Source organism: Malurus melanocephalus, unplaced genomic scaffold (assembly GCF_030028575.1).
Source record: "Malurus melanocephalus ecotype Western Australia unplaced genomic scaffold, MMel_1.1 scaffold_96, whole genome shotgun sequence".
Taxonomy (NCBI): Eukaryota; Metazoa; Chordata; class Aves; order Passeriformes; family Maluridae; genus Malurus; species Malurus melanocephalus.
In genome coordinates, this window is record NW_026623328.1 from 1,175,795 (window position 1) to 1,201,972 (window position 26,178).

The 26,178-nt window shown below is 42.9% G+C and overlaps 2 protein-coding genes across 3 annotated transcripts in view; one reads left to right on the forward strand and one right to left on the reverse strand.

The window, feature by feature from the left end:
• The window catches only part of TMEM266 (transmembrane protein 266), an 85,967-nt gene extending 66,032 nt beyond the window's left edge, over positions 1 to 19,935 (forward strand). For both annotated transcript variants that reach the window (XM_057368702.1, XM_057368703.1), the window contains 3 exons: positions 1,612 to 1,798; positions 11,676 to 11,726; positions 18,770 to 19,935. In XM_057368702.1, the coding sequence (XP_057224685.1) occupies positions 1,612 to 1,798; positions 11,676 to 11,726; positions 18,770 to 19,362 (831 nt within the window). In that variant the 3' untranslated portion in view covers positions 19,363 to 19,935. The remainder of the gene's footprint in view (positions 1 to 1,611; positions 1,799 to 11,675; positions 11,727 to 18,769) is intronic.
• A 55-nt stretch (positions 19,936 to 19,990) lies between these two features.
• Positions 19,991 to 26,178, reverse strand: part of ETFA (electron transfer flavoprotein subunit alpha) — a 28,981-nt gene continuing 22,793 nt past the window's right edge. Inside the window, exons 10-12 of the mRNA XM_057368704.1 lie at positions 24,406 to 24,471; positions 20,962 to 21,042; positions 19,991 to 20,109 (exon numbers count right to left, since the gene is read on the reverse strand). Of these exons, the coding sequence (XP_057224687.1) occupies positions 20,071 to 20,109; positions 20,962 to 21,042; positions 24,406 to 24,471 (186 nt within the window). The 3' untranslated portion in view covers positions 19,991 to 20,070. The remainder of the gene's footprint in view (positions 20,110 to 20,961; positions 21,043 to 24,405; positions 24,472 to 26,178) is intronic.

Sequence of the window (26,178 nt, forward strand, 5' to 3'; positions counted from 1 at the left end):
CGGTGTCCCCGGCGGGCGGGGGTGCCCGGAGCGCGGTTGAACAGTGAAACTCCGGGCTCTGAGCGGGCACGGAGCTTCTAAGGGCTGGCAATAACCTGTGGCTGYTTGGAACTGCTCACTTTATGGAACATGGGAGCGGGCAGGAGAAGTGTGATCTCTCCCCCGTTTGTGCTGTGGGCCCTTTCCCTTTCACACCGGTATAACGCAGTGATGCCGTTCAGGCTTCTGATTGTTACAGTGCTCAGCAAATCTTTATAAATGCTTAAGCTCCTTAAATTGGATGTGATGCAGATGTAAGTTACTGAGCTGACTTTTAGCTAATTCTGTCTATTTGTGTCAAAAAATACCTGCCGAATTTTTTGTCTTCCATTAAAAAGGAGAATCATACCATATCTCTAGGCCAGAATTAAGCATTTTAATAACAGTGTTTCTTTTTCTGACACATGTGAATGTTTTTGAAGGGTGAAATGTAGAAAAACAGAAAYGGTGCCTAATTCTTACTGCCTTTTAGTTTAAGGTAGACAATGTGAAAACAAAATCTCCAAATTTATTTTTTGCCTATCATGTTTGTTTGAGTGCATTTCTTCCATTAAACTGATGGAGTGTCTGAAGGGGTATCTTTCTCCCTTTTAAAGTAAAATGTAAGGTATTTTGTGATTCCTTGTTTTTTTTCAAGTCAAGAATGAAACCTGACGTGCCCTGTGTTCCTACTGGCACAAGCACCTTCAGCCTCAGGCTGCTTCAGGCTGGCTGGGAACAGTTTGCAGTGCTGCTTCTTCCTAGCAAAGGGTTAACACAAAAACCACCTGCAGGAATCTGCCATGGAGGTGTGACTGCTTATATAAAGGTTTAAAGAGTCTCTGCAGTCTTTCCAGAAAAATTGTTTTCCTTCTTGCATTGTAGAAGATAAGTGGCTGTGAAGAACAAGAGAAATCTGCTGTGTCCCTCAGTCAGATCCCTCAGTACCTGGTAGCTTCTTGTTTTCAGGTGGCTGCTTTATAACACCAGTCAGGGAGCAAATCCCCTCCTGGCTGCAGAAAGTCTTTAACTGCCATGGCTCGTGTGTTTGACAAGAGTGGCCAGAAAAGTGCTAACCATCCCCAGGATTTTCTGCACACTGCTGAGTACAGAAGATTGCAAGTCAGAAGAGRACTGTGGTGTCCTCCCCTTGTCTGGTTAGTGAGGGAGAACCATTCTGGCTACTGCTCAGAGAACCTCCCCTCCACTGAAACCCTCATTACAAATCTGGCTAGGGATATTTGTCATGAACCTAAATTCCTGTTAAAAGTGGTCTTTTTCTAGAAAGTTTACATGAGGTTTGGCAGTAAGAGTTGTTAAAATCATCCAAAATCTTACCTTCAGGACAYAGCAGTGCAAAATAGAAGACCAGCATGAGGCATTGTCTTTAGATTATGTGAGCAATGGCCCACTCACATGGGCTCTGGGAGAGCACCAGCAGCAGGAACTCATGTCCTGGCTCAGCCACTCTGTATTTGTTTTAGCARACTGTAGTGTTTAGTGATAAAATGAGTAATAGGTCCCCAAGTGTAGCATATAAACTTCTGGCCATGCTCATCTGACAGCAGTGTGTGGTGTTGTTTTTTCCTCTAGTTTGAAATCAGGCAGCTGAGGGCYCACCTTGCTCAGCAGGATTTGGACCTGGCTGCAGAGAGAGAGGCTGCACTGCAGGTGCCACACGTGCTGAACAAACAGAGCAGCAAGAGGTACAAGGTGGTGGCCACTGAAGACTCKGACGATGAAGCCACCGAGACCATCACAGAGCTGCGACCTCCACGAGGTGAGTGCTGCCTGTGCCCAGCTCAGCCCTCCTCAGTGGGAGTACTGACCTGCTGAACAGCTTCCCTCTAGCAGGGATTCACTGCTTCCGGGACACTGCACTCCCCATTGGTGCAAAGAGCTGCATCTGCTCTGAAGTGGTAGGAGCTGTTGTGTTTGGGAGCAGGYKCTAAACAGAGCCAAAGAAATGACATGGGAAGAAAATGACTGTGATGTACCTTCCCAGTGTCCTCATGATGAGATCCATCAAACMCTAAAGAAGCAACAGCCAAATGAAAGTTGGCCAAAGGATAATCACTCAGAGGTAAAAGCAGGGAAATTGAGAAGAACATTGAAAAACAGTTTTGGTCTTTGGCCACTTGCATTTCTGTGGTTTGGAGAGGACTCGTGCATCAGCTGTGGGGTTTGCCTTGCCTGGAGGCTGTGCTCTCACCAGTTCCCTAAAGCTGCCAGTGCTGGGCAGGGCAGCGCTGGTGCCAGCAAAGGGGGAGAGTGCAGTGTGGGCATCCTGCTGGCAGAACTGAGTGCCACGGGGCTGTGCTGAGAGCACTCTGCTGCCTCTGCTTGTCTGCTGGGCACGGCTGTGGTTCAGGGCAATATCAACAGTTAAACTGACTTGGATCCGTTTTTATTGCATAAGTGCTAGACGTRAATTTTTTTCTGGAAAAGACATAGCTCCTTTTCCTGTGATCCCCCAGCCCTTACACTGGAGTGCAGAATGTCTCCTGGYTTAATGTAATATTCCAGAGGAGAACAGTTTCTGCCTTAGTGGTATGTTAGTCTGCCTTGGGCATCTTAGCTTGATTTTTGTGAATCTGTTGGAATTAAAAGTTGGCATGGTATCTTTATGATGGTCATACTCCTTAGAATTCAAGGCAGTGATACTTTATTAAAAGCTGTAAGACATTTTCAAATTATAATCCTTTCGTTTTTCTACAGAGTAATGAAAGCATGTAGAAATTGTTTTGGTTTTTTCCTTTTTATAATATCTAAGCACTAATTACAGTGAAGCCATTAATTATTCCTGATACGAAATTGTATTTAAAAGCAGACAGTTGAGCAGACTGACCCCTAAAATGCATTTCCCCCTTTTTTGTAGTATTTCAGAGGTTTCCCCTGTGGATATGTTATAATTTATGCATGTGTTCCTTGCGGGTTACATTTGGAACTGAAGAGTGTTGTGCACATTGTAAGGAGGCTTGCTGGAATTTTAGTGCTGTGGAGGCTGATCTTAAAAATTCTTCTGTCCAAGGTATTCATTCCAACATCCAGGTTAACACAATTACTCCTTATTCGTGTCTCCCTGTAAAATGCTGCCCACATTTGCAACAAAGTAGACACCCATTCTTCATTTTTGCATTCAGTTAGGTTTTGTGATTCAGGAGACTTACGCTTTTAATTGAAAAAAAAGACATTCAGCAAATAAGAAAACATGCATTACCTCACATATTGGGTAAGGTGCAGTTATGCTATATTTAAACACTTAATATTGAGTATGCAGAATTAATTTCCAATTTCTGGAAATCGTCTAAAAGTACCAGAGGAAATGTTTCTTGTGCRTTGTATCATATATTGCATACAAAGTCTTTGTAGATGCATTGAGTGCTTGTTGTCAGAACCTAAATTCGGGTGAGTATTTGAACAATTTTAACTCATTTCTGTTGAATGAGGCAGCAGCTGGACAGAAAAAATCCCAGTGTTCTTACAGCAAGGGCCAGCAGTGTGTGTTAGTGTGGCATGAGCTGGGCTGGCAGCAAGGGCCAGTTCAGTGTGCACAGACAGCACACAGCCAGCAACAGTGCTCAGTGCTACAGGGCACAGGCACTGAGACTGAGCCTTTCACAGAAAATCCTCCTGGATTCTTTTGCAAAGACAAAGGTAGTAAGATACCAAAAGGCTTTAAATCCTGCACTGGCAGTGCTGGCTTAGGGATTGCTTCTGTGTAACTTGGAAATCTCAACTCAYAGCTGGAGAAGGCAGTTTCCTCTGGGCAGTAAGGATCCTGGGCCAGCCCTGCCTCATTCTTCAGGACAATTCCTGTACCCTTTGCTTCTCCCACAGTCACGCTGGCTGTGCTGTATTCAGGGCTTTCCACACCACCTCTTCTGCCTGGAACTTCTTCCGCCAATRTTTTACCTCCTGACTTTTGGGTCTCAGGTTGTATTTTGCAAGTTACCCTCTGTGTCAGACCATGTTAGGGATGGCTTTGCACACATTTTCTCTAAGCTGTTTCTTCCCTCCTTAAAGATTGCAGAAAGAGGGCTGCTGTTCATCATTCTGAGTGCCACATGGCACTTGTGAGCTCTGAAACTCATCTGCCATGGCCTCTTGCACTGACTGGGAGAGGAGAAATGAGGGACCAGGTCCCTTAACTGTCGAAAGAAAAGTTCAAAGCCACGATTCAGCTGCTTGGCAGAACAGACTCTGATGTGCAGTTCTTTTATGCTCTGGCAGAACGTTAGCCCTACATATAACACCTGAGGCTGGAGGATGGAATGGAATGCATGTGTTTTTGCCAAACTTAACTTTGTTAGCCTTCAAAAAATCACTGTCTTCAGAGAGCTCTAAATTCTGCCAAACCAGCAAGCTTGGGTTGGCTGGAGAACATACTGCATGAGAAAATGGGATATTCCATCTCAGGCTAATCTTATTTCCCCCATCCATATCGAACAATGGAAACATTCAGTGCAGAATTCTTCACCATGAAGGGCTTATGAAATAAGAAAGCATTGAGACATTTTACTCATTTCCCTGCCTGGAAGTTTTATGGGATAGTGCATAAGTTAAAGCTCCTGAGGGGCAGCTGAAGCTTGTMCTCTGGTATTTACATAGGACTTTGTGCAACCATTTACTGCAGCATWCAGTAAAGTAAGGTAACCCCAGTATCACATGGTACATGCAGCACCTCTGGGAATTTGTGTAGAGATGCACAGTGACCTGCAGGAGAGCTGTGTGTGTGCTGGCTGAYTGGGGAGTTTCCAATTCTGTGTTTTCACCCAGATTTTCCTTCTGCACATCTCCTGCTCTTTGTATTTAAAGTACCTTGATTGCAGATACGAGATTGGGAGAAGCAAGAGCTCTGTTCAGAGGGACCATGGGCTCTGGAAGAGTCCCATAACTGCCCAGATAATATTTCATGCCTCCTCTTGAAGGCCAGTCCTGTGCTAACTCTCTGAACAATGAGCTGGTTGCTGCCTCACACACTTCTGTCTCCCCAGAGCAGTTCACCAAGAGACCTCACATAGTAGGAATAATTCTGTGGAAAATGTATGGAAATATGGTATTTCCTAATTAGTATGGTAAAGAAGCAGGGAATTTTTTCACCTTTAGCTTGCTGTGAATTGAGGTTTTATTTCTTTTGCAAAAAAAAAAGATTGATCTCCAGAGCAGACAAATGTGAAGGCTAAAACACAGTTGTCAGCCTGCAAGTCAMAGGGTACCAGTGTCAACAGCAGGAAACAGATGGACCCAAGAGAGGGACAGGGCTGGAGGAGCTGCAAACGCAGGGCAGAGCTCTGAGCTTGGCTGGGCTCTGAGCATTTCAGCTTCTGTGCCTCTTTTGTCAAGAGCTTGGGCTGAAAGCTGCTGCCTGTGAGTGCACAGCAGCATCACTAATGATGTTCAGGACCATTGTGGTCAGCCTWTCTCAAAGAGCAAGGGAAATACCCTAAGTGCTGCCTTCTTCTTCCCAGAGATGGTTGCCATTTCACATAATGGCAAATATTATCCTGTCTATTAATCATTAAATTATAAAGGAAGTGCTAAATTATGAAGGGCATCTTACCTCGTACAGTATGTAACTGGTCATGGTGAGAATAACAGCTCATGTTTTCTTGTTCTGCACAAATCATTTTTAGTGTTTGGTATACAAAGTTCCAGGCTTCAGGGAATGCCAGGTTCACAGTGCCCCCTCGAGCCATTAATATTTCCTTCCAAAATTTATTATTCTTTAATCTCTCCCATAATATATGAATTAGAGTCCCTAGTGGAAATTCCTCATTTTCCTGCATATATCATTTCAGTTTTTGAAATTCTACTGTACTGCCATAGAGTAAGATTAATATACCACCCTTCTATTCCTTTGAGCAAGAACCGGAACTTCACATTGCCAAAAACCTTTTTTAAACTGTTCTGAGTCAAATTTCCATTTTTATGGGTTCACAGTAAGTCTTCTGCTTTGGGGGACTGCTGCAATTTATGATCATACTTTAGAGAAGAGTAAAGCTTGCCCTCCCCATAGGTACCCACTGTTTTGTAAGGGAAGAAAGTAGGATATTGGGAGGGGAGCGTGCAAAATTCTGGAGCTTCAGGGGGCTTCCCTTAAGATTATGAATAAGCTGTCTGAGAAGGCAAAGCAGGGCACTGGAAAGGATTTTGTCAGTTGTTCCTTGCAAGGCAGTCTGAGCTGGTTGGATGCTTTTAAACTCTAAGCCAGTTCCTTTGGTGATCATCTGTTTGTGCTCTGAGAGAGCCCTCTTAGTGCAAAACAATAGATAAAAAATAGTTTATGGTTATTTTCAAATGCTGAGATGTATCTACTTTGAAGTCTACTCCTGGAAATGGAGTATCTTAAGTGCACACCACTTGGACTTGGCTTCTCTCTAGGTGCCTCTTTCAGGCTTTGTGGTTCTCTGAGCACTGACCATCCAGGCAGGAATCAAAGCAATGAAACCTTAAGCAACACTTTCAGAAATGTGTGTGCAGTTAGCAGAGTCAGGCTCTTGTATTTCATAGTCCCCAAATGGGTGGGGTAGAAACTCCTCACTCCCACGCCTGTGAGGCTGAAGTTGTCTCTYGTCATTAATGTGAAGAGGTGTGAAGACATTGCTGACAGGTAAAGGAACAGAGAACTGGAATGTGTTCCACTGTCCAAGCATGCAGCCCTTTCATAATGATCCCTTTCATGAGCAGATGGTGCTCCCTGTGACAGCAGTGATGTGTTCTGCCCTCTGCTGCCCTTCCAGCAGCCTGGTTTCTAAAGYATTWGAAGTCTTTTCCTAATTTTCAGATTACATTTATTTGTTGCCAATTTATAACAGTTTGTTCTTGAATCCTTTTACTTTATTTGTTCTTGGCTTTCTCAGATGTTACCCAGCAGATGATTGTTTTGGTGGCAGCCATTTTCTTCCTCAACCTTTGTRTTTTAGACTCAGCAAATGTGGCTGTTTCAGAGAAGGACCCAAGTTCCTCTGCTTGATGTGGATCTGCTGATCCATGTTCATAGAGAAGAAGGTTGGAAAGAGCACTGAGATCCCACAGCCASGCTGACACAGAGCTGGGCTGCAGCCCAGCCATGCTCAGGTCAGCTCACAGTGCTCTTGCAAGGCCCAAAGACCCCATTTGTTACCAGCACTTTGGTTTTCTGTCCCAGCAGCATCTGCTGTTCCCTATCCCAGATTTCCTATCACAGGTTGATTTCTTGCTTTAAAGCAGGCTGAAGCTGTTGCTCTGTTTTCTGTGCAAGCTGACTTCACAGTTGCTCTCAAGCTGGAATATCCATGTGCTCAGGCATCCATCCAGCCTCTGCAGGGACTGGATATCTGTGTGAATTGGAGAGTGGTGTGAGTACTGCAGCTTGCACTAATGTGGCAATCTGTCTTCAAAAAGGGGAAGTCTCATGGAAAGTGCCAGCTGGCTACTCCAGGTTCCTGTTGAAACAGATGAAAGGGCTGCCTCCCTAGAAACCTCCTAGTAAAGATTGTTTTCTGGAGGGAAGTTAGGGTAAAACATTACTCTAAGGACTCRTTCCCTCAGTGGGAGGCTGCACAGCAGAAAAAAAACCTTCCAGTTCAGAAAATTCAGTTTGGAGAGAGAGAAGGCAATACAACCAATGGCAATAAAAATATGAAATAAAATACTTTAATAATGAACTATTTTTAAATAAGACCCACTTTTTAAGGCCTTATATGCAGGGGAGTCGCTGATCATTCACTGAAGGCTTTGATGAAACAATTAAAGAGTTTAGTTAATGCCTCACTGTTGAGGTATTATAGAACTGAAGGAGATCTGCCTTGGGTGGAATGTCATTTATATGTTTCACCAAATTTATTAGRTTTTTATGGGGCCAAGAGAGAGAGATTGCAATGTTGTCTCTTGGGTCAGATGAGATTATATGGCACAGTACTCTAAATAGTTTATTACTCCCYGAACCATTGCAATGTGTGTTTTGAGTCCTGCAGGAAAAGAACAAGCAGATAACTTGGAARCCTTCATCAGACAGAATCCAGGATGTCAGACAGATCCTGACTGAGAAGCACACGTTTTTTCAATAACAGGGATTTGGGCAGCAGCAGAGCTGGGGCTGCAGTGCACTGAACAGCCTTGCAGGGTGCTCAGTGCCCGGGGAGGCTGGGTTGATGTGCCACAGGTCAGAGGCTGAGCAGCTTCCCAGGCACACGTTCCCTTTGTGCTGTGGAAGCCCTGACTGTGCTGCAGTCAGCCCCAGTGTCCATTTGCAGTCTGTGCTGCTCACCCCTTCGAGTGTCAGCCCCCAGTGCTTGAGCAAACCCTGCTCATGGAGCACAGAGCTGCCTCTTCTGCTCCCTCGTGCCCAACAGGTTTCCACATGGGGCAGAGCTGCCTTGTTCTTCCCATTCTGCTTTCTCAGCTTACAACTTTTGGACCTTCATCACTAAATTTCCTTTCATCCACATTTCCTTGGGGTCATTTATTAGGGGTGGATGTGGCACAGAGGGCCATGGCTTAGTGGTGGGCCTGGCAGTGTTAGGTTTAYRGGTGGGCTCAATCTTAAAGGCCTTTTCAACAGGAAAGTTTCTGTGATTCCTCCTGGTACATTCCTCCTGGCAAGGGGTTCTCAGTCACTATCCACAGCCAGTTTCCTAAGATTGCCATTTTCATGGGAATTGACAGAAATGCTTTTCCTTTCTGCTTATGGACAGTTCTTTAGTTTGCTATAAATACCGTTTGGGCATCCTTATAGCTAAAGCTAAACATTTCTGTGTTTTGGAAGAGATGGATTTATTTCTAGGAAAAGAGAAAATTTAAATCTCATGGATCCTGAGAATTCCAAGGTGGTAGAAATAACGAAAAAAAAAGGTTTTAAAAAATCTTGGGAAATTGTGATGAATGAAGTATTTYTTAAGACAACTCCCTTTCTGCAGCTGAAACTGGAATAGAGTGACAGCAGAAAACACTGTGTAGAATGTAAATAATACAAGTGCTCTGCCCCTCTTTTTTAAAGCTGCTCTCCCCTGCTTGCTCCTACAAACTTCCTGTGTGGCACCAGCTAATCCTGATCCCATGGGACTCACTCTCTGAGCAGGGACTTGGTCTCAGAATCCCCCCAAGCACTTCAGCAGTGTTCCATGGTAYTGYGTRCCACTGTGGCTTTGTGGGCACATTYTATATTCACAAATAGGTGCTTTCAGTTGTGTATTTGTTGCATTATTTTGAGGTCTTTTTTTCAGCAATGTGGAATATAATGGGAGGTAACTGGAATTGTTGATAACTTTCAATGCCCAAAGCASCTGAGACTCCCATATGACTCGGATGAGTTTGTTAATTGTCAGTTTGCTTYAATGTAATGATTCAGAAACTTAAATCTGTTGCTGAAATATTTATTCTGCTGCTGTTGTTCCATTACTCATTATAGGTTTTTGTTCATAAGAAACTCTTCAAGATTAAATACATGTGTTTTATATTTACATACACATGCATGTAAGGATATGTTTATACACATACATTTTGTTTCTAGCTAAATAGATAAGCAGTGGTAAGCAATGACATTAATAAGGCCATCACAGAATAGCATTAAAATAGGCAGCTGGGAACTCCCCCACTCTTGTGTGCAAGTGATCACACACAGGGCCAGGACAGTCTGGAATTCTCAAAAGGAGAGCTGGGGAGTGCATTTGGCACTGCCCATTGCTGACAGAAAGAGCAGTGTGGTTCTCTTCGCTAACTTGGTTTGAGCACAACCGCTGTGTTTGAGAACAGGGCCCTGGGACAGTCTGACACCTGACAGGTGGCCAGGGCAGTAAATGTGTCCTAAAGAAGCCTTGATTTGAGCCTTGTCTGTCAGACATGGAAAGCAGGTGAGTGACTTTTCCAAATGTTTTCTGTCTTTGATGCTAAGTGTCTTGGCATTTGGAGAGACTACTGGGAGCAGCCAAGGCCCCTGTTCATGGCTTTGGCCAGGTGACAAGGAGGGTCTGACCTTCATCCAGCCAAAGTGCTGAACTCTTTTCTTGGTYTGTTTGCTTCCAACTGGACTCCAAGTTCAAGGTGCTGAAAGTGCCCTACCACAAGTACAGCTACACAGGTATTCTCTGAAGGCTCCATGCCTGAACCAGAACTGTGTCTGTATGGCTGGCAGGTTTGGTGGCACTGAGAGTATCAATTATGCATGATTGAAATGAAGTGTATTTTAGTAGCAGATAGCTGAAAAGCCTTGCAATGTACTCCTAATTCAGCAGCATCGCCTTGAGCTACTCTGAGGCCTCTTTTTTAAACTCAGACATTAGCACAAAGCACACCTCTGACTGCAGGCATTTAAAGATCAACAAGGGCTGAAAAAGCTTTTAAGATCCAATGAAACCAGGAAAACAACCACGTTGCCTTTCAGTGTCAGGTTAGATTGCCTTCTTATGAGTGCAGCTATTTCAGGTACAGAGTGCTTGGTGGTTTGGGTCTTGTTGTGTGAGGAAAGTGTTCCCCAGAAAACATCTGTTTCTTTCACCTGCAAACCGCAATGTGCTGCGATGAGGCAGGACTGTAGCCACAGAGACCCAGGGGGCCGAAGGAAATCTGGCTCAAAGGGATGAGCATGGGTTTCTGAAACATGGTATCAAAAAGAGCACTTAAAAGAGAGAATGCTTTTAGAGCACGGATACACCGCAAGTTGGGCAGGTCAGCTTGCTCGGAAGCCTGATGTTCCCTGGGTCTGCTGATACTGTTCTCTTAGCAGCAATGTTGGCTTTCTGCTCAGAATAAAATGAGTTTTATCTTTTTCCACAACAGTAAAATGTTTTGCATTTCCATAAGATAACAGTAAATCCCCCAGTCATCTGCAGCATCTAAAATCTGTACATGCAATCGAGCTGCTGCTTTCCCTTCTGTGGTTGCATCTTCATTTTTAACTTGCTGTTGATGAAGTTTGGGTGTAGCCCTCATGCATGTCCTACAAGTTTAGTRCTTGTACACCCTTGATTTGTAAAACTCTTTATAGTAGGTTTTAAGCTAACAAATAATGTAATGTTAACATYATGCATGCATATAATTTGCATGCATACAAACATTATGCATATATAATTTATATGCATGTGTTATATACACCAAAATAACTCTTAATTCATTTGAAATGGGGAAAAAGGACATGATCTAAAAAGGTAGGGAATTACACACTAAAATAATATGTGTTGCCTCCCTTTCTTCTGTGGGGAAGGAGGTGACATGGGGGTGTCAGTGTACAGCAGGAATAGGTCTGTGGGTTCTGGTGCCCTTGGTCAGCTGTCAGGATAAATACAAAGTTTACCCATGTGTCCTGTGTTGGAGGGGATGGCCCTGCTGACCAGGGACAGGCCAGCGTTATGTTTGTCTCTGCACTGGTGAGGGGACAGGTCTGGGGCACTGATCAGTCCCACTCAGCCTCTGGAAAGATCACAGAGCACCTTTCATTGRGAGGCCAAAATGTCTCATTCCCAGACTGGTGCTGTAAAGGACTGTGACAARGGATAATCCAATCCCTGTGTTGGCTGCAGCCACAGGGTACATGGGGGTGTCATGCATTTAGATATTGGGGCCTAAAAATCTAGAGCAGGTGGCTCTGGGCATGCAGGAGAGGAAGGCTTTCCATGGGTTGGGATTCAGCCTTTAATGACACAAATGGTCTTCTAAGGGCTGTCTCTTTGTTCTTTCAGAGGATGACATGAATAATTACATCAGTCGATACTACAACGARCCCAGCAGTGGTAAGTGTTGCTTGAAAACACAAACGTGAGCGGTATTTTTGCATTGCATTGTGTGCTGTAAACCAGGTGAGCCTGAGCAGTGGGGTAGGTCTGTCCTGGAAATGAAAGCTACCACAGAGTGTCTTGGTTTGGTCCATGGAAGTGTGTGCCAGCAGTAATTCTCTGAAAGTCGAAGAGCCCCAAGTTTGCCTTTGCTGATGGCACTCAGAATAGTTTGGAGATCTGGGAAAGGTTAATTTGCTGTATCCAGCCCACAGAGCAGTTCAAATGGATCYGAGAATGAACTGCACAGACAAAATAAATGAAAAGAAGTGGGGAGACAGCTTAGCCCAGCACCAYGCTGGGAACCTTTCAGGAAGGTTAAACTCAATGGTAGGAAACGTCAGCAGGAGGAKGGTGACCTGAGGGCAGCCTTCAAATGGATGTTCCTGGCAGGAGCCCTGCTGGCACGGGGGGCTCAGCACAGCCCTGGGGACTCTGCCTGCACGGGGGTTCTGCWGCTCTGGGCTCTGCACAGCCCCCAGCACACATCAGCCCAAATGCTGCCAGCACAGCGGGGCCACACCAGGCTGAGTGAGGCTGAGTCAGGTGAGCAGGGCTGGGCGGGTGGGGGTGTGCACACCCCACTTATGTATATAACATTCTGTATATCTATTTTCTAAGTGTGTTAGTTTCAATGTAATATGTTATAAATGTATATCCCCACATATACATCCTATATATGTGGGGTTATAAGAAAAAATTACACCTGGATGCCTGCATATACATGTACATAGAATATACACAATATACCTGTGTATATATAAGCATATATTTGTATTTATATGTATCCATATATATTACAAGTTTTATCCCTATAYATAGTATGCATACACAGTGAAATATAGGGCATATYTAGATACATAAGGATGGGTCTSTGTATATACATAAYATAYATAAAATGTGTATGTATGTGTATAAACCTATAATGTATTCTATATATCCCACATATATACACACAAACCCAGACACACATACATATATAAAGATACAAGTAAACATATATGTGTTGATGCATATATGTGTATAATCTATCATATATGTCTCTCCGTACACACAAATCCCCATATGGGTATTGTGTCAGCAGATTTATACACACATAATGGTATGTGTGATTTAGTGTATACATATAGATAAAGATATATCTTTATACAAATATAAAGGTGTGTGAGGCTGTGTCTGTGTACATACCTAGGTATTTTATTAGAATGCATATGTTAAATATGTAAAATATATAAAGGTATGTGTAAAGGAGTGTGAGAGGCTAGATGGTCAGAATATATGTGTATATATTATAGAAACGTGTATATATTATAGGAATGAAAATATCTCTGTATAATGTGTTATATATTTATAATCCTGTATATACATCCACACGCATGGTAATAGATTTATATGTAGCTGAAGCTACACAAATACCAAACAGAAGTGAGTGTGAGCAGCTGGTTGTAAATTTGGATGGCATCCAGCGGGATCTGGGCAGGCTGGAGAGGTGGCTCCTGAATCCTCCTGGAGATCAGCAGGGCCGAGGGGAAGATCCTGTCCCTGTTTCTGGCACTCCCCAGCACAACCCCGGGCTGGGACGAAGGGATCGAGAGCAGCCCTGAGGACAAGGACCTGGAGCTCGACGTGACCCGCCACGCTCCCCTGCCCCTCTGCACCTGCAGAGCTGCCCCAGCTCCRRGCCCTCGGCGTCAGGAGGAYGTGGAGGTGCTCCAGCCAGTCCAGAGGAGGCCACGGAGCTGTCCCRAGGSMTGGAGCYGCCTGCTCTGGAGCCAGGCTGGGAGAGCTGCGGGCACTGGGTGCCGAGGCCCTGGCACAGCCTGCCCRGAGAGGCTGGGGCTGCCCATCCCTGGCAGTGCCCGGGTCAGGTTCCATGGGCTGGGGAGGTGTCCCTGCCCACAGCAGGGGCTGGAACAGCCCCCAATACAAACCCTCGGTGCCTCTATGAATCCAGGGATATTGTATTGTATATGTATATTGTATTATATATGTACACRGGGAGATACAYAGGCTTGCTAAAGATCRCSTCTGTATCTCTATTTACAGATTAGCATATGTGCATAGGAATATGTCCACAATGTTTCTATATATGTAAAGGCATTTATACATGATTGTGTCTATACATGTGTGTTTTATATATGCATTATAAAATATGTGTGTGCACATATAGCTGTCATGTATTGTGTATCAATAGCCATATCCATACATGGAGAGATATATACTTTTATATAAAGATATGACTATGTATACATAGCCTCCATAAAGATACATAAAGTGGGGCATATGTATGTATGTATATATCTGTCCCGCATATATGGAGATGCATACATACACATTTATATATAGATCTGYATGAGAGAAACTGTATATTCATATTTATGCAGTAATGTATATCAGGGGGGTGTGAGTGGCTATGTACATATAATATGGATATCATGTCTAGATATTGCATCATAAATTATATCCCTATATATAAATTTCCCATATAGACACATACAGAGGGAAAAGTGTTGTCTATATATTTTAAAACTTAATTATATGTATTTTAAAAGTGTGTATGACTTTGCCTATACATCTCTCTTTAATCTGTATTTTGCATGTTATTATGTGTATATTTTATATATAAAATATATCCTTGTTTTTATATAAATTTATAGGTACATGGAATTTTATACATAGCTATATCCTATATCTGTGTTGAATAAATAAGGCTGTTCTTGGGTGTATGTACAAAGACAGGTAAAGRTTTACATTGGTATTTTATATATGTATAAATATATGCAAACATACAGATAAATGTAGGTAGGTGAGAGTGTTTAAATACATACATGATTTATATATTAGAAATACATGAGTGTATATATAGACGTGTTATATACAGAATATGTGAACATAGTAGGTATATAATACATTAAGGGAAAGCTATATGCATAGATACATTTGCTCTATAAATACAGGTATGTGTATATGAAGCTGTATATATGGGTTGTCACTGTTATAGATGGGTATCTATATATTAAATCTCTCTGTATATKTATGTATGTGAGAAAGCCTGTGTATCCTTAGATGACAGATAGAGAGCTATTTGAAAAAATGTACACGCTAGACAAAGAGGTATAAAGTATTGCTTTTATTTGTGTCTGTCCTTCTGTATACAAGCTATACWGAACTATATATAYATATMTATAWARAKRTRTRWRWMTYWATGCATAGGTGTAGGTGTATGCAAGAGGAAAAGCTGTGAGGGACTGTGTCTGTGCATATGCACATATGCATAGAGTGTGTGTTCACATATAGCAACAATGTATTCCATATGTATATCRCTGTATATAGATTCCATGTACATATACAAAAATGTGTGTGTGTAAGCATTAGAAATACATACATTATATACTATATATAGGGCAGATACACATATTTCCCCATCTAGCTGGATAAATGTATATATTAAATTGGGGGAAGGGGGAGGGAGATACCCTGTGTATATATACCTATAAATACCTATGTGTGTATATATATATATATATATATATATATACACACACATATATATAAAACACAAATAACACAAATATGTGATATTGTTTGTAGATGTACTTCCTACATGTTTCTCATCCTTAATGGAGAAACATTAAGGTGGGGGTGTACATATAATTTTATATGTACAACACGTATCATTGGTGTTATGTATAATGTTTTCTATATTTATATCCCTCTATATGGTATGTATATATATGTGTGTGGGTGTGTRTAYATATAYATATATAYATATAWAGYGGGGGGGTGTTCTATTTAAAGACAGAAAACTGTATTTGAAGGGAGTATTGTGTGTTACACCTGTCATATGTCCATATGTCTGTATGCTGTATTTTATAGGGGGCTCTTCATACAGACACACATTGCCCATATCKCTAGAGAATGATTGTCTRTGTGAGAGATTCTGTGTRTGTATGTGTGTGTGTGTATAAATATATATGTATATATAGTGTCCCTTGATAGTAACCACCATTACACAGGTAGTGATAAAGATACATAGGGGTGTGTTCAAGTAAAGGTACAAYGTATTTTTATATATATTTATATGAACAGGCATCTTACAAATAACACACAGAGAGGTGGGGGTTTTTTATTTAGTAAAAAATAATGATATATATTTAAGGGAGTGGCTATGTATTATAGTGTATATATGTGTATGTGAAACATACTCTATATGGAGCTCATGGGTGCACGCACATATTGCCCATATCTATATGGACAAATCTAGAGATAAAGATTATGTGTATATAAAAGGGAGAGGAGCAGAGAGATTACTACATTTATATACCTATGTATTCTGTAGAATATGTATGTACATGTATATACAGGTATACAGCATAATTTGTAAATTTCTCTATGTATCCCCATAATATTCATGAAGAWCTCTAAAAAAGTGTATCTGTGTATAGACTGGATAATATGTGTCACATAGAACATGGGTATGTCTTGGGTGTGCAAGTACAGATATAATGTATATCCCTAATATACTTTGCCTGTACATGTACACACAGTGACAAGTTATGCATTTATGCAGAAAGGTAAGGCTGTKCATGTGCTAGTGATAATTGTATTGGAGACAACTGGAATTGGAGATATACAGTGTATCTACAAGCATGTCTGCATAYTCATAAGTATAATGTATTATTTATGGTGGGACCATATACCACAGTGTGTGCATCGATATGTAATGTATTATATAGACAGACACACACATATTCCCTATAGCTACATGGAGAAATCTATATTGGTATAGATTATAATATAAAATGGGGAAGGTGCATATATATATATATATATAGGTACATATTGTGTGTATTATACATAGATGTACATCACTGTATATACAGTCCCACAATAAACTTCATTAGCTATAAAAAGGTGTATGTATATAATTAACATGTATRAAGCCTGGGGATATCATATATAGAKATAGTGTTWTATATGTATAATATGTATAYCCTACATTATTTAACACATATCTRTGTTATATATATTCYTGTATATACATTCCAGATTTTTATATACACACCATAAGACATAAATATTCATACACAAAGGTAAGCATACATGTSTAGTTGTATATGTTCCATTTAAAGAGTGACAATTATGTTTTGAAAGGGAGGATGATAACTATGTCCTATAGACAGTACATGTATATGCTTTCATGTATCTATACACACACACACACACACAGACACACACATACTTACATGCACAGATAAATGTATAGAAAAAGTGTGTACATATATATCTATAGGTCTACATGTGGGGCTTGTATGTGTATGCACAGAGACAGCTCTTCCCCATTATCTCTATGGTTACATCTATATGTAAAGATTCATGTACATATAAAATTAGGTGGGTGAGAGACTGTGGAGATGCACCTATGTATTACATAAATGTGTGTCTGCACATATCTAGAGAGAGGTATGTGGTATATATAGACATACATCCTCTATAGATTCCCATAACATACTTGGAAAGCTATAAAAAGGTACCTGTATATGTGTATGTGTGTGTGTATATATATATATATATATATATATATATATATGTATGTATATCTATATATAGATAGATATATAGAAAAAAGACTAAGTGGGGGAGATGGGGTGTTCATGTGTAAGTAAAATGTATTTTATATATCCCTACAACTATGGTCCCCAGCTATATACACACATTCTGAGAAATGCATATATTTGTATATAAAGGTAGGCATACATGCGTGTGAGAGCACAGTGTGTTTTCTATTTATAGGTAATATATGTATTTAAAGGGGGGATGTGTATTAATAGTCAGTATATCATACGTGTGTACACTGTATAGTTAAATCTAAGTCTGAAGAAGTGTATATATATATATATATATATATATAGCTGAATAAATATAAAGGGACGTATGTTCATGTATAGGTAACATCTGATACATATATATCTGCCCAATAAATACATACACACAAACAGAAATAGGTATACATTTCTGTAGAAAGGTAGAAGGGTTGTATGTATCTTAATGGTAGATAATTGTATGTCTTTCRAGGGGGCACTGTATTTTGTGTGTGTTTAATAGAAGGTCTGTGTAGAATGCATTCAATATATTGGGCTCATACAGACATCATTCCTCATCTCTATATAGAAAGTTAGTGTGTATATAAAATGGGGATGTGAGAGACGGCACCTATACACCTGTGATTGTATGTAATAAATGTGAGCTCTTATACACACACACACACACACACACACACACACACAAGTTTGTGGGCCTGTGTGTAGGTGTGTATCCCTGTCTATACATCCCCAGCATATACAGTATACAGAAGGGGATACACAAAAGTCATGTGTGCAAAATTTAAAAACTGTCTAAAGAGAGTGGGTGTTGTTTATGTGTAGGTATAATATATATATTTATATCCCTATAGATACACACATCTCTATAAAAACAAGTACAGCTGAAGGAGGTGTTGATGTTTGCACGCTGATGTAGCTGTAGCTGTTCCAGGTACTTAAAGGGAGGGACTATGGCCTGTAGGTACCTATAGACTCTCCATGTCCATAAGCAGGCAGAATGGATTATAGCTGCAGTTCCCTATGCATACATACATACCCCTTAACTTCATGACTAAACCWCTAGGTGTTTGTGTGTGGGAGTGACTGGATACACACACACACATAGGTATACAGTGTAAGTTAGAGCTGTGTATCCCTCAACAGCTGTTCCCCCTCTATACAGCAAAGATTCTTATAGAGAAAAGGGATGTGGTACTGTATATATAGATGGATTAAAGTGGGATACTAGAGAGCATGTGTGTCTCCCATGGCTTTATGTACATGGATATTATGTACATAGGTACAAAGCATTATACACGGAGCTCTCTCTAGCTCTCTATACACCCCTCTAGCCATTCCCCACACCCGTCCCTGCCCGCTTGCCCAGCTCTCAGCTGCCTCTGTGCTCTGTCCCTGCAGACAGCGGAGTCCCCGAGGCTGCCATCTGYGTGGTGACCACGGCTGCCATCGACGTGCACCGGCCCAACATCTCGTCGGAGCTGTTCACGGTGGAGGTGCCGCTGCGCCTGGGCAGCACCGGCACCTCTGCCAGCATCACGTCGGGCAGCGCATCGCGCTCCACGGTCAGCTCGGGCACGCGGGGCTGCAGCGAGAGCAGCCAGACCCTGGGCTCATCCCCGGACTGCAGCACGGCCTGCGAGGAGCCCGCTGAGGCCACCGCAGGGCCACGGCCTGAGCTGGCACCCGCCCGGCAGCGCGTGGCCCACGCCGTGGTGCAGGAGCTGCTCTCCTCCCTGTCGGAAGAGGCCTGCTTGGCACAGAAGGGGCTCGATCCTGTCAACCTGAAGCTGCCCAGCCCAGCGGGTTCGGTGGGGGCCAGCCCTGACCTGGGGCACCGGCTCAGTGTCTACAACCGCAGGAACCAGGAGAGTCTKGATGTCTTCCAGCTCAAGCCCCTCCTCGACTGTCCCCAGGGTGCCCCAGTGATTGAGGAGAAGTATGGGGCACTGGGGCCCCTAGAGCCACGGCTGGGCAGGGTTCCTGAGGCATAGGGCCGTCCTGGGGGAATGGGGACTCCTGTGCAGGACACGTGCACTGCACTGGCCCGTGGAGCTGCCACAGGCAAGGTGGCAGTGCTGAAGGCAACCTGTGGCATCTTCTGCAATGGCCACCAGCCCAGGGCGAGGCCAGCATCGCCTCTGGTCACCACTATCTCTGGTACATGACCTACCTGCCCTGAGCTCAGCTCTGGGCCAACTGGGACCTATGGTGGCCATCTGGGCGCAGTGGACCTTCAAGCAGTCTTAGGCCAACACGGACCCACAGTGCCTGGAGGGACACGCAGACTCTGCTGGGGACACCATGGAACTTCCACCAGTCCAGGGCCAGCAGAGCCCCATAGTGCCCGGGGGCAAGACAGAGCTGCTGGACAGCTTGGGCCCAGCCTCGCTCCCCACTCTGACCCCCCAGCCTGACCCTACCCAGGGGCTGAGCATGGCTGGGAGGGGTGTGGAGATGGGAATAAACACTGACAAATAATACATGCTGCCTCTTGCCTTGTATCCCTCTCTTACATTCTTTTCTTACCTGTCTTATTTTCTTCCACCCCACCACTCCATGTGCCATGCAATTGACCACCAAAAAAAAAAACCCCAAAAAAACCAATACAAAACCGTCCCAACACCACAGTGACCCCACCTCTTTCCAGTAAAATCCTTTATTTGTCCTTACTCCACAGTGCAGGGTCCTGGCCTCAGCATTCACTTCTTCTTCAGCAGCTCCGTCATCTCTGGCACCGCCTGCAAACACCAGTGCCAGGGTAGTGCATGTTCCCCTCTAACGCCCTCAAACTCGCCCTGTGCAGTTCCCAGCCCTGCAATTACGCTGCCAACCCTCCCACCCAGCACACCACTCCAGGGGCTGTGGGTCACCCCAGCTCACAGCACTCCCCACTTCTCTCCTGCTGAATAAAGCCTCTTAATTATTTAAGAGAGCTACATTTCCATTAGGTGGAAATAATGCATTCGTACAAAATTTATTAAGGAAATTGTCTRCATGGTGTTTCTTCAGAATGTGACTTTGTCTCTGGCTTGCAAAGAGGCCCGTGCTCACCATGGAGCCAGCAGGCATTATTTCAGCAATGGCATTAAGTGCTGGCAGAGTTGTGCCCAGTTCTCCACAGAGCCACGGCACTCCCACCACTCACACGTGTGGCCACACAACAGGCAGTGACACACAGGCAGTGGGACAGGGCTGGCTCACTGCTCAGGGCTCCAGGAGGGAACTGCAAGCTCCTCCTAGGCATCACTCAATGAGGCAGCAAGCCCAGGCAGAAATAAACACTCTTCCTGCCAGCTCTCTACTCTCAAACTTCATGAAGCTTAAAAATACATGCAAGCACCTATGTGCAGTTATTTCCAAAATGGTTAAACCTCAGGAAACCAGAATCGAGGCAGGCTGGCTGTGACACCCCCCAGCACAATCTACTTGCAGGGATTACATTTTAAGCATGCAAATCATGGCATCAGAAAGCAAATTCTTAACCCAAAGCAGACACTTTCACACAGACATCGTTAACACTCATCAGATTATATTACATAAGCYCCTGTCAACTCTCCCAGAGTTACCCTGCACATCAAGTTTAGCCTCACCTGAAACAAGTCTGCTACCAGTCCATAGTCTGCCACTTGGAAAATTGGAGCTTCTGGATCCTTGTTGATAGCAACAATGGTCTGCAAGCAAAGGTAAAGAACCATGTGAATCTAGATATTGATCAGCCTCTGGGGCTGGATAACAGTGCCAGGTCTTAGCCAGGAAATAGGCTCTATTCTCTCCAAACCCCCAGAAACAGAAGAGAAGACATTTAACTTTTTTTTCTTTCCATTTCAAAAACAAGCACCTCCTCCTTCCACATACCACAAATCCCTCTTAAAAAAAAATGCAAACCCCACTCCCTTCCCTGCTCATCATATGTGTCTCTGCTATCCTTCCCTGTTGAAACGTCTAAAAAAAAGACTACAAAGGATTGGTTATCTGCACATTCTAAACTGCACCATTGCAGGACTAACCTGGAGGCAGCAGTTACAAGAAGCACAACAAAGCCCTGCCCAAAGGCCTCTGTACTTTCAGTGGGACACAGCATTTTGTTTGTCAGACAGTAGAAAACAGCATAAATCCCAACACAATAATCCCCAAAACGTCTTGGTTTCAATTCTGCCTTACAAGTAAATCATCCTGTTGCCTGTGACAGCTTCCAGCAGAATAAGTGGGRTGGGGGGAGTGGCGGGGGGGCAGTGTCTGCATCAAAATCTGCAACAGGATGGGGAGCACTCCACAGGGGAAGGGGAAAGAATTCTCAGCTGAACGCAGCAGCTCACAGAAGGAGCCTTAMACCGAGCAGGGGCCCAAAGCACAGCACTGGGGCAGTGCCTGCCCACCTCCACACTGCCAATGGGAACAATGATTTGGGGCAGCTCTAACCCAACAGGCAGCTGAGGCACTTACTGGCCACACCACRTGTCTGTTTTACTCCCTCTGCAGAAAGTACTTGTCCAACAAAATTAATGGCTTAGTAAGCATGGGSCAAGTGGCAGTAACTCAAAGAGAAAAGTTTACAAACCCTGTGGTTTTAGGCCCACAGAAATGTTATTTCTTGGCAGGCCATTTGTCCCCTGAGAGTCCCTGCAAAGGACCCCATCAAACATGCAAGCAGACAGTACCCAGAGCAGAGCACTGCCCCTACCCTCTGCCAGCTCACAGCCAAAGACCTGCAAGTGCTGCAGCAATGCTGCCCTTGAAATGTTTCCCCCAGAGCTTTATTGGTTTAATTTCAGTTACCCCTGTTTGCAAATGCAAGCCTCCCCTGACAAGCTGCAGTGCAGGAAGCAAATCCAGGCTGTGATCCCCAAGGATAGGGGCTCAGTAAAGACTTTCTCTGACCCTRCTGAGGCCCTGCCATGCCTTGCAGAACCATCCACAGGGGCTGATGCTGAGGCCCAGACAAGGCATGTGGCATCACAGGGGCTGCCAGCTCTGTCCTTAGCACAAAAATATTTAACATCAGTTGCTTGCAAAACTACCTGAAGCTTTGGTTTGGCAGTCTAGTTCTTCCTCTGCCTCCTTTAGCTGAAGGAACTTTGGYAAGATTTGGTTCCCTACCTCGCTGCTCACTCAGGTAAGCAGCAAAAGCCTCACATTGCTCACAACAGAACATTGTGAGTTAAATCTCTGAGAAAGAAAAGATACGGGAACTGTCTCATGAGGAAATTAGAAATAAGGAAAGAAAGCAACAACCATTCTCCAGGTCTCCTCAAAAGCTGGATTTTCTACCTTGCTGTAAAAGAACAAATAAATTATACATTTCACTTGGTAGAAAGCATCTAACTGCTTTGGAAAACATATCCTGAAGTGTACAAGTTCACCATGCCAGATTCAGAGTGCTCAGGGAGGACAGGGGATGCTCCAGAGAGCTCCCACAGCTGCATAATTCTTTGTTTGGGAAAACAGGATATTTTCCATAACTACACCACCTAAATGCTTTAGCTAAAAGGATGGCAGAACACATTGCAAATACCAATAACTAAATCTGAATTTTACAACACACACATTTGTTTACACTAAAAAAACTATGAGATATTTGAGACATGGAAGGATTAAATATGCATCTCATATCAACAGATTTCATCTGTCCTTATTAGGAGATTATCTCAGAATATCAAACGTGGCAGCCATTTTGCTGTCATAGTACAGGATAATCTCACTGCTCAGTATTTTTATATCAAAGGAAATTSTGGCATTTCAAGTCAGAAGTTCCCAGTGTTGCTGGCAGTCTTAGATAAGGCAGCAGATAAAATCAGAAAGGGTCAGCTCGAGTCATAAGAAGCTTTCAATACCCAGTTCTCAGTCTGTGGCTGCTGCTCATCCCACGTGCCCATCTCCTCCCTCACCCAAGGGCACAGCTGSAGACAGGTTCCTCAAAACAAAGACATTTGTGCCACTGTGGCCCAGCAGTGTCCAGAGGAGCCAAGGTGGCCATGGCAGCAGTGCTGCCCCTGGACTCTCCCTCTGCTACACTGCAAGTACCACACACGATGGCAACACTTCCACTAAAGCCACTGGGAATGCACTGCTACAGTTCCCACTCCTCACTAGCAGCTTTCACCCCTGCCCATCATTCACCCTTACATTTTGAATTTGGTCGTTTTTTCTTCACTGCATCAACTAATCCTAACACCRCTGGAATCCCTACTTTAGAAAGCTTACTTGATTCCCCCCCTAAAATATTTAAATAATACATGAGAAAGAAAAAAATTGTAAGAAAGCAGAGATCATCCTACCACACAGGCTGTTTGTGAGGACAGTTACCAGTCACAAACTCCCTGGTCTCTCGCTGGTTAAACACAAGAAACTACCTGCAAAGTTTTGCAACCCTTTTCCTCAGCTTTATAAACTATTCAAAGTTGTGGCTTGGTTAAGTTCTTTCCCTGAAAATAGAAAAAGAAAACAAATACGTATTTTTTTTTTAATATTATAGGGAGGCAGTACCTCCAGTTTTTGATGTCTGGCAATTGATAGTATCAATCAGCAGGTAACTCTGCTCCTCTTTCCAAACACTGCACTGTGAACCAAACTGGCAATTCCAATTTTGGATTATTTGCTTTGGCAACTAACGAGTTAAACCTTTTAAAGTTTTACTGCCATTTTATAGCAGGTTTCCATTTGAATGGCTAAATGCAGGAATGTCAGAGACATCTTTTACTTTATGGAATAGTAAGTTCATAATTCAAATTGCGCATTGTTATGCATGAATTAGTATGTCATAGTCTGGAATAAAGGCAAATGGAACTATTGTATAGAATTCAGGCATATGTGCTTTGGGTTGGGTTTTTTTTTTAAACAAAGTCAATTAGCTGCTTCTACTGATACTTTGGGTTGTAGTGCAAAGATTTTTCTACTGTTTGAGATTTTTGCCGTACTTAGCTTTTTTTGTCAAAGCATGTTTCACAGCAGCAGAAAATCAGAAAACCATCTAAAGCAAGGGAGTCAACCCACTTCCTTCCTCAAAAACCTTTTCTAGTACATCCACCTTTACATACCTTGCTGTCTTTCATTCCAGCCAAGTGTTGGATTGCTCCAGATATTCCCACAGCAATATAAAGTTCCTAGAAAAAAAAAACGAGAGAGGCATTTTTGGTACCACAGCACAGTCTCAGTAAGCTCTCACAAACCTTAATCCAAATCAATTACATGCAGTAGTTTTTACATTACAGTAGTTTTCAATACTAAAGGCAGTTGATGATTGGTCCCCTTCCCCACCTGTGGATGCAATGTGACTGCAAAAGAAGGATCCCAAAGGAGCAGCTGGCAAAGACAGATGAGGGATAAAAAAATAAAGTTTGCATCAAAGCCACAACACTTCTCATCTAAAGGACAGGGCAATCCATGTCATCCATGATCCTGGACATTCCCAGTGCAAATAYTAAGCAAGGTAATCTGCAAATGGATAATGCCTAGAAGAGCAACCAAGGCTTTTGTATGAAGCCCTTCAGAGCCTTTAAAAGAGAATGCACAAAGCTGAAATTCGGGTGTTAAACCTTTGAAAGGTTTCCCAGAGCAGGATAACCATTTGAGGTACCCAAGCAGGCTGGTGCACTGCACACCTGCAGCTTGTGTTCTTTACCCCAGCCCTCCATGTGTCCTGAAGCTTTCCTTCACTCACACAGAGTACATGTACACCAACATCTTTACAGTTTGGGGCTCCCAGCTGCACATCTCCAAAGAGTCTAACATTCCAGAGATGAAAATTTATAGTAAAGAGATCTGTATCGGCCGTTTTATTCACAGCTGAAACGTATGGTATGACTTCTCTTTGGGCTGTAAGTCATCCATTCTATCACCTAYCCAAAACCAAGTGTATTTCAGTTCCCTGACAGTTTTTCTAGCACCACAAGCAGCAATCAGAGCTGCACTCTTTAGCTAACTAATATTACAGAAGAAAACTGAAGAAAGTACTTTTCACCAACTCATTTGATAACAAAAAATTAACAAATAGATTTTGTTAGGGGCTCATCTGTCAAAAGCAGTCAAAAGGTGGCACTTCACAATTGCTTAGAAAAGACACAACTTCAAATGCTAACACAATTTCTTTTTTAAAAATACCAAGGGTACTCCATATCTAAGAAAATATAAATCTCATTTAATTCAATAAATAATTTTGGGGGCCAGGGAGGTTAAGAGGGTCAAAAACAATCTGTGCAGCTGCAACTATATTACAGCTAAGTGGCTTTTAGTATGGCAGAGCCAAGCCCAGCTGTGGGACATGCACAGACCTACAGAGGAGACTGGCAAACCAAGGTGTTCAAACACAGACCCCAGATGCTTCTGCCATGCAGACCTCAGTCATTACATCAATTAAAGAAAAAAAGATGATTGCTTTCTGATGTCTCTACAGCTACAGACTGTCCATTATATAGGGTTTTTAAATAGGAATAGATAAGTGAAATTTATGAAGTTTTTCTGTATTTTATACAAAAGCTCTCTCCTGTAAAAACTGAAGGGGAGGAGAAACAAAGCAGGAATGAAGTATTTCCTATCAATCCTCTTCCTTTGAAATTGAAACACGGAATCTAGTCCATGTACTTCCACAAAACCACACAGCTGGTGAACACACTCAGGAACTCCTTGGCCTCAGTAGGCTTTTACCAAGTGGATTACTGTTGGAGGTCAATCCATTTTAACCACAGCTGCAATGTAACATAATAYGTCCACATTAGAACGCATGGTAAGAATGCAATATTTTAATTATACCAAATAAAAGAACAGATGTTACAGGAGRAATTATTCTATCATGATGTCTTTAATACAAGTTC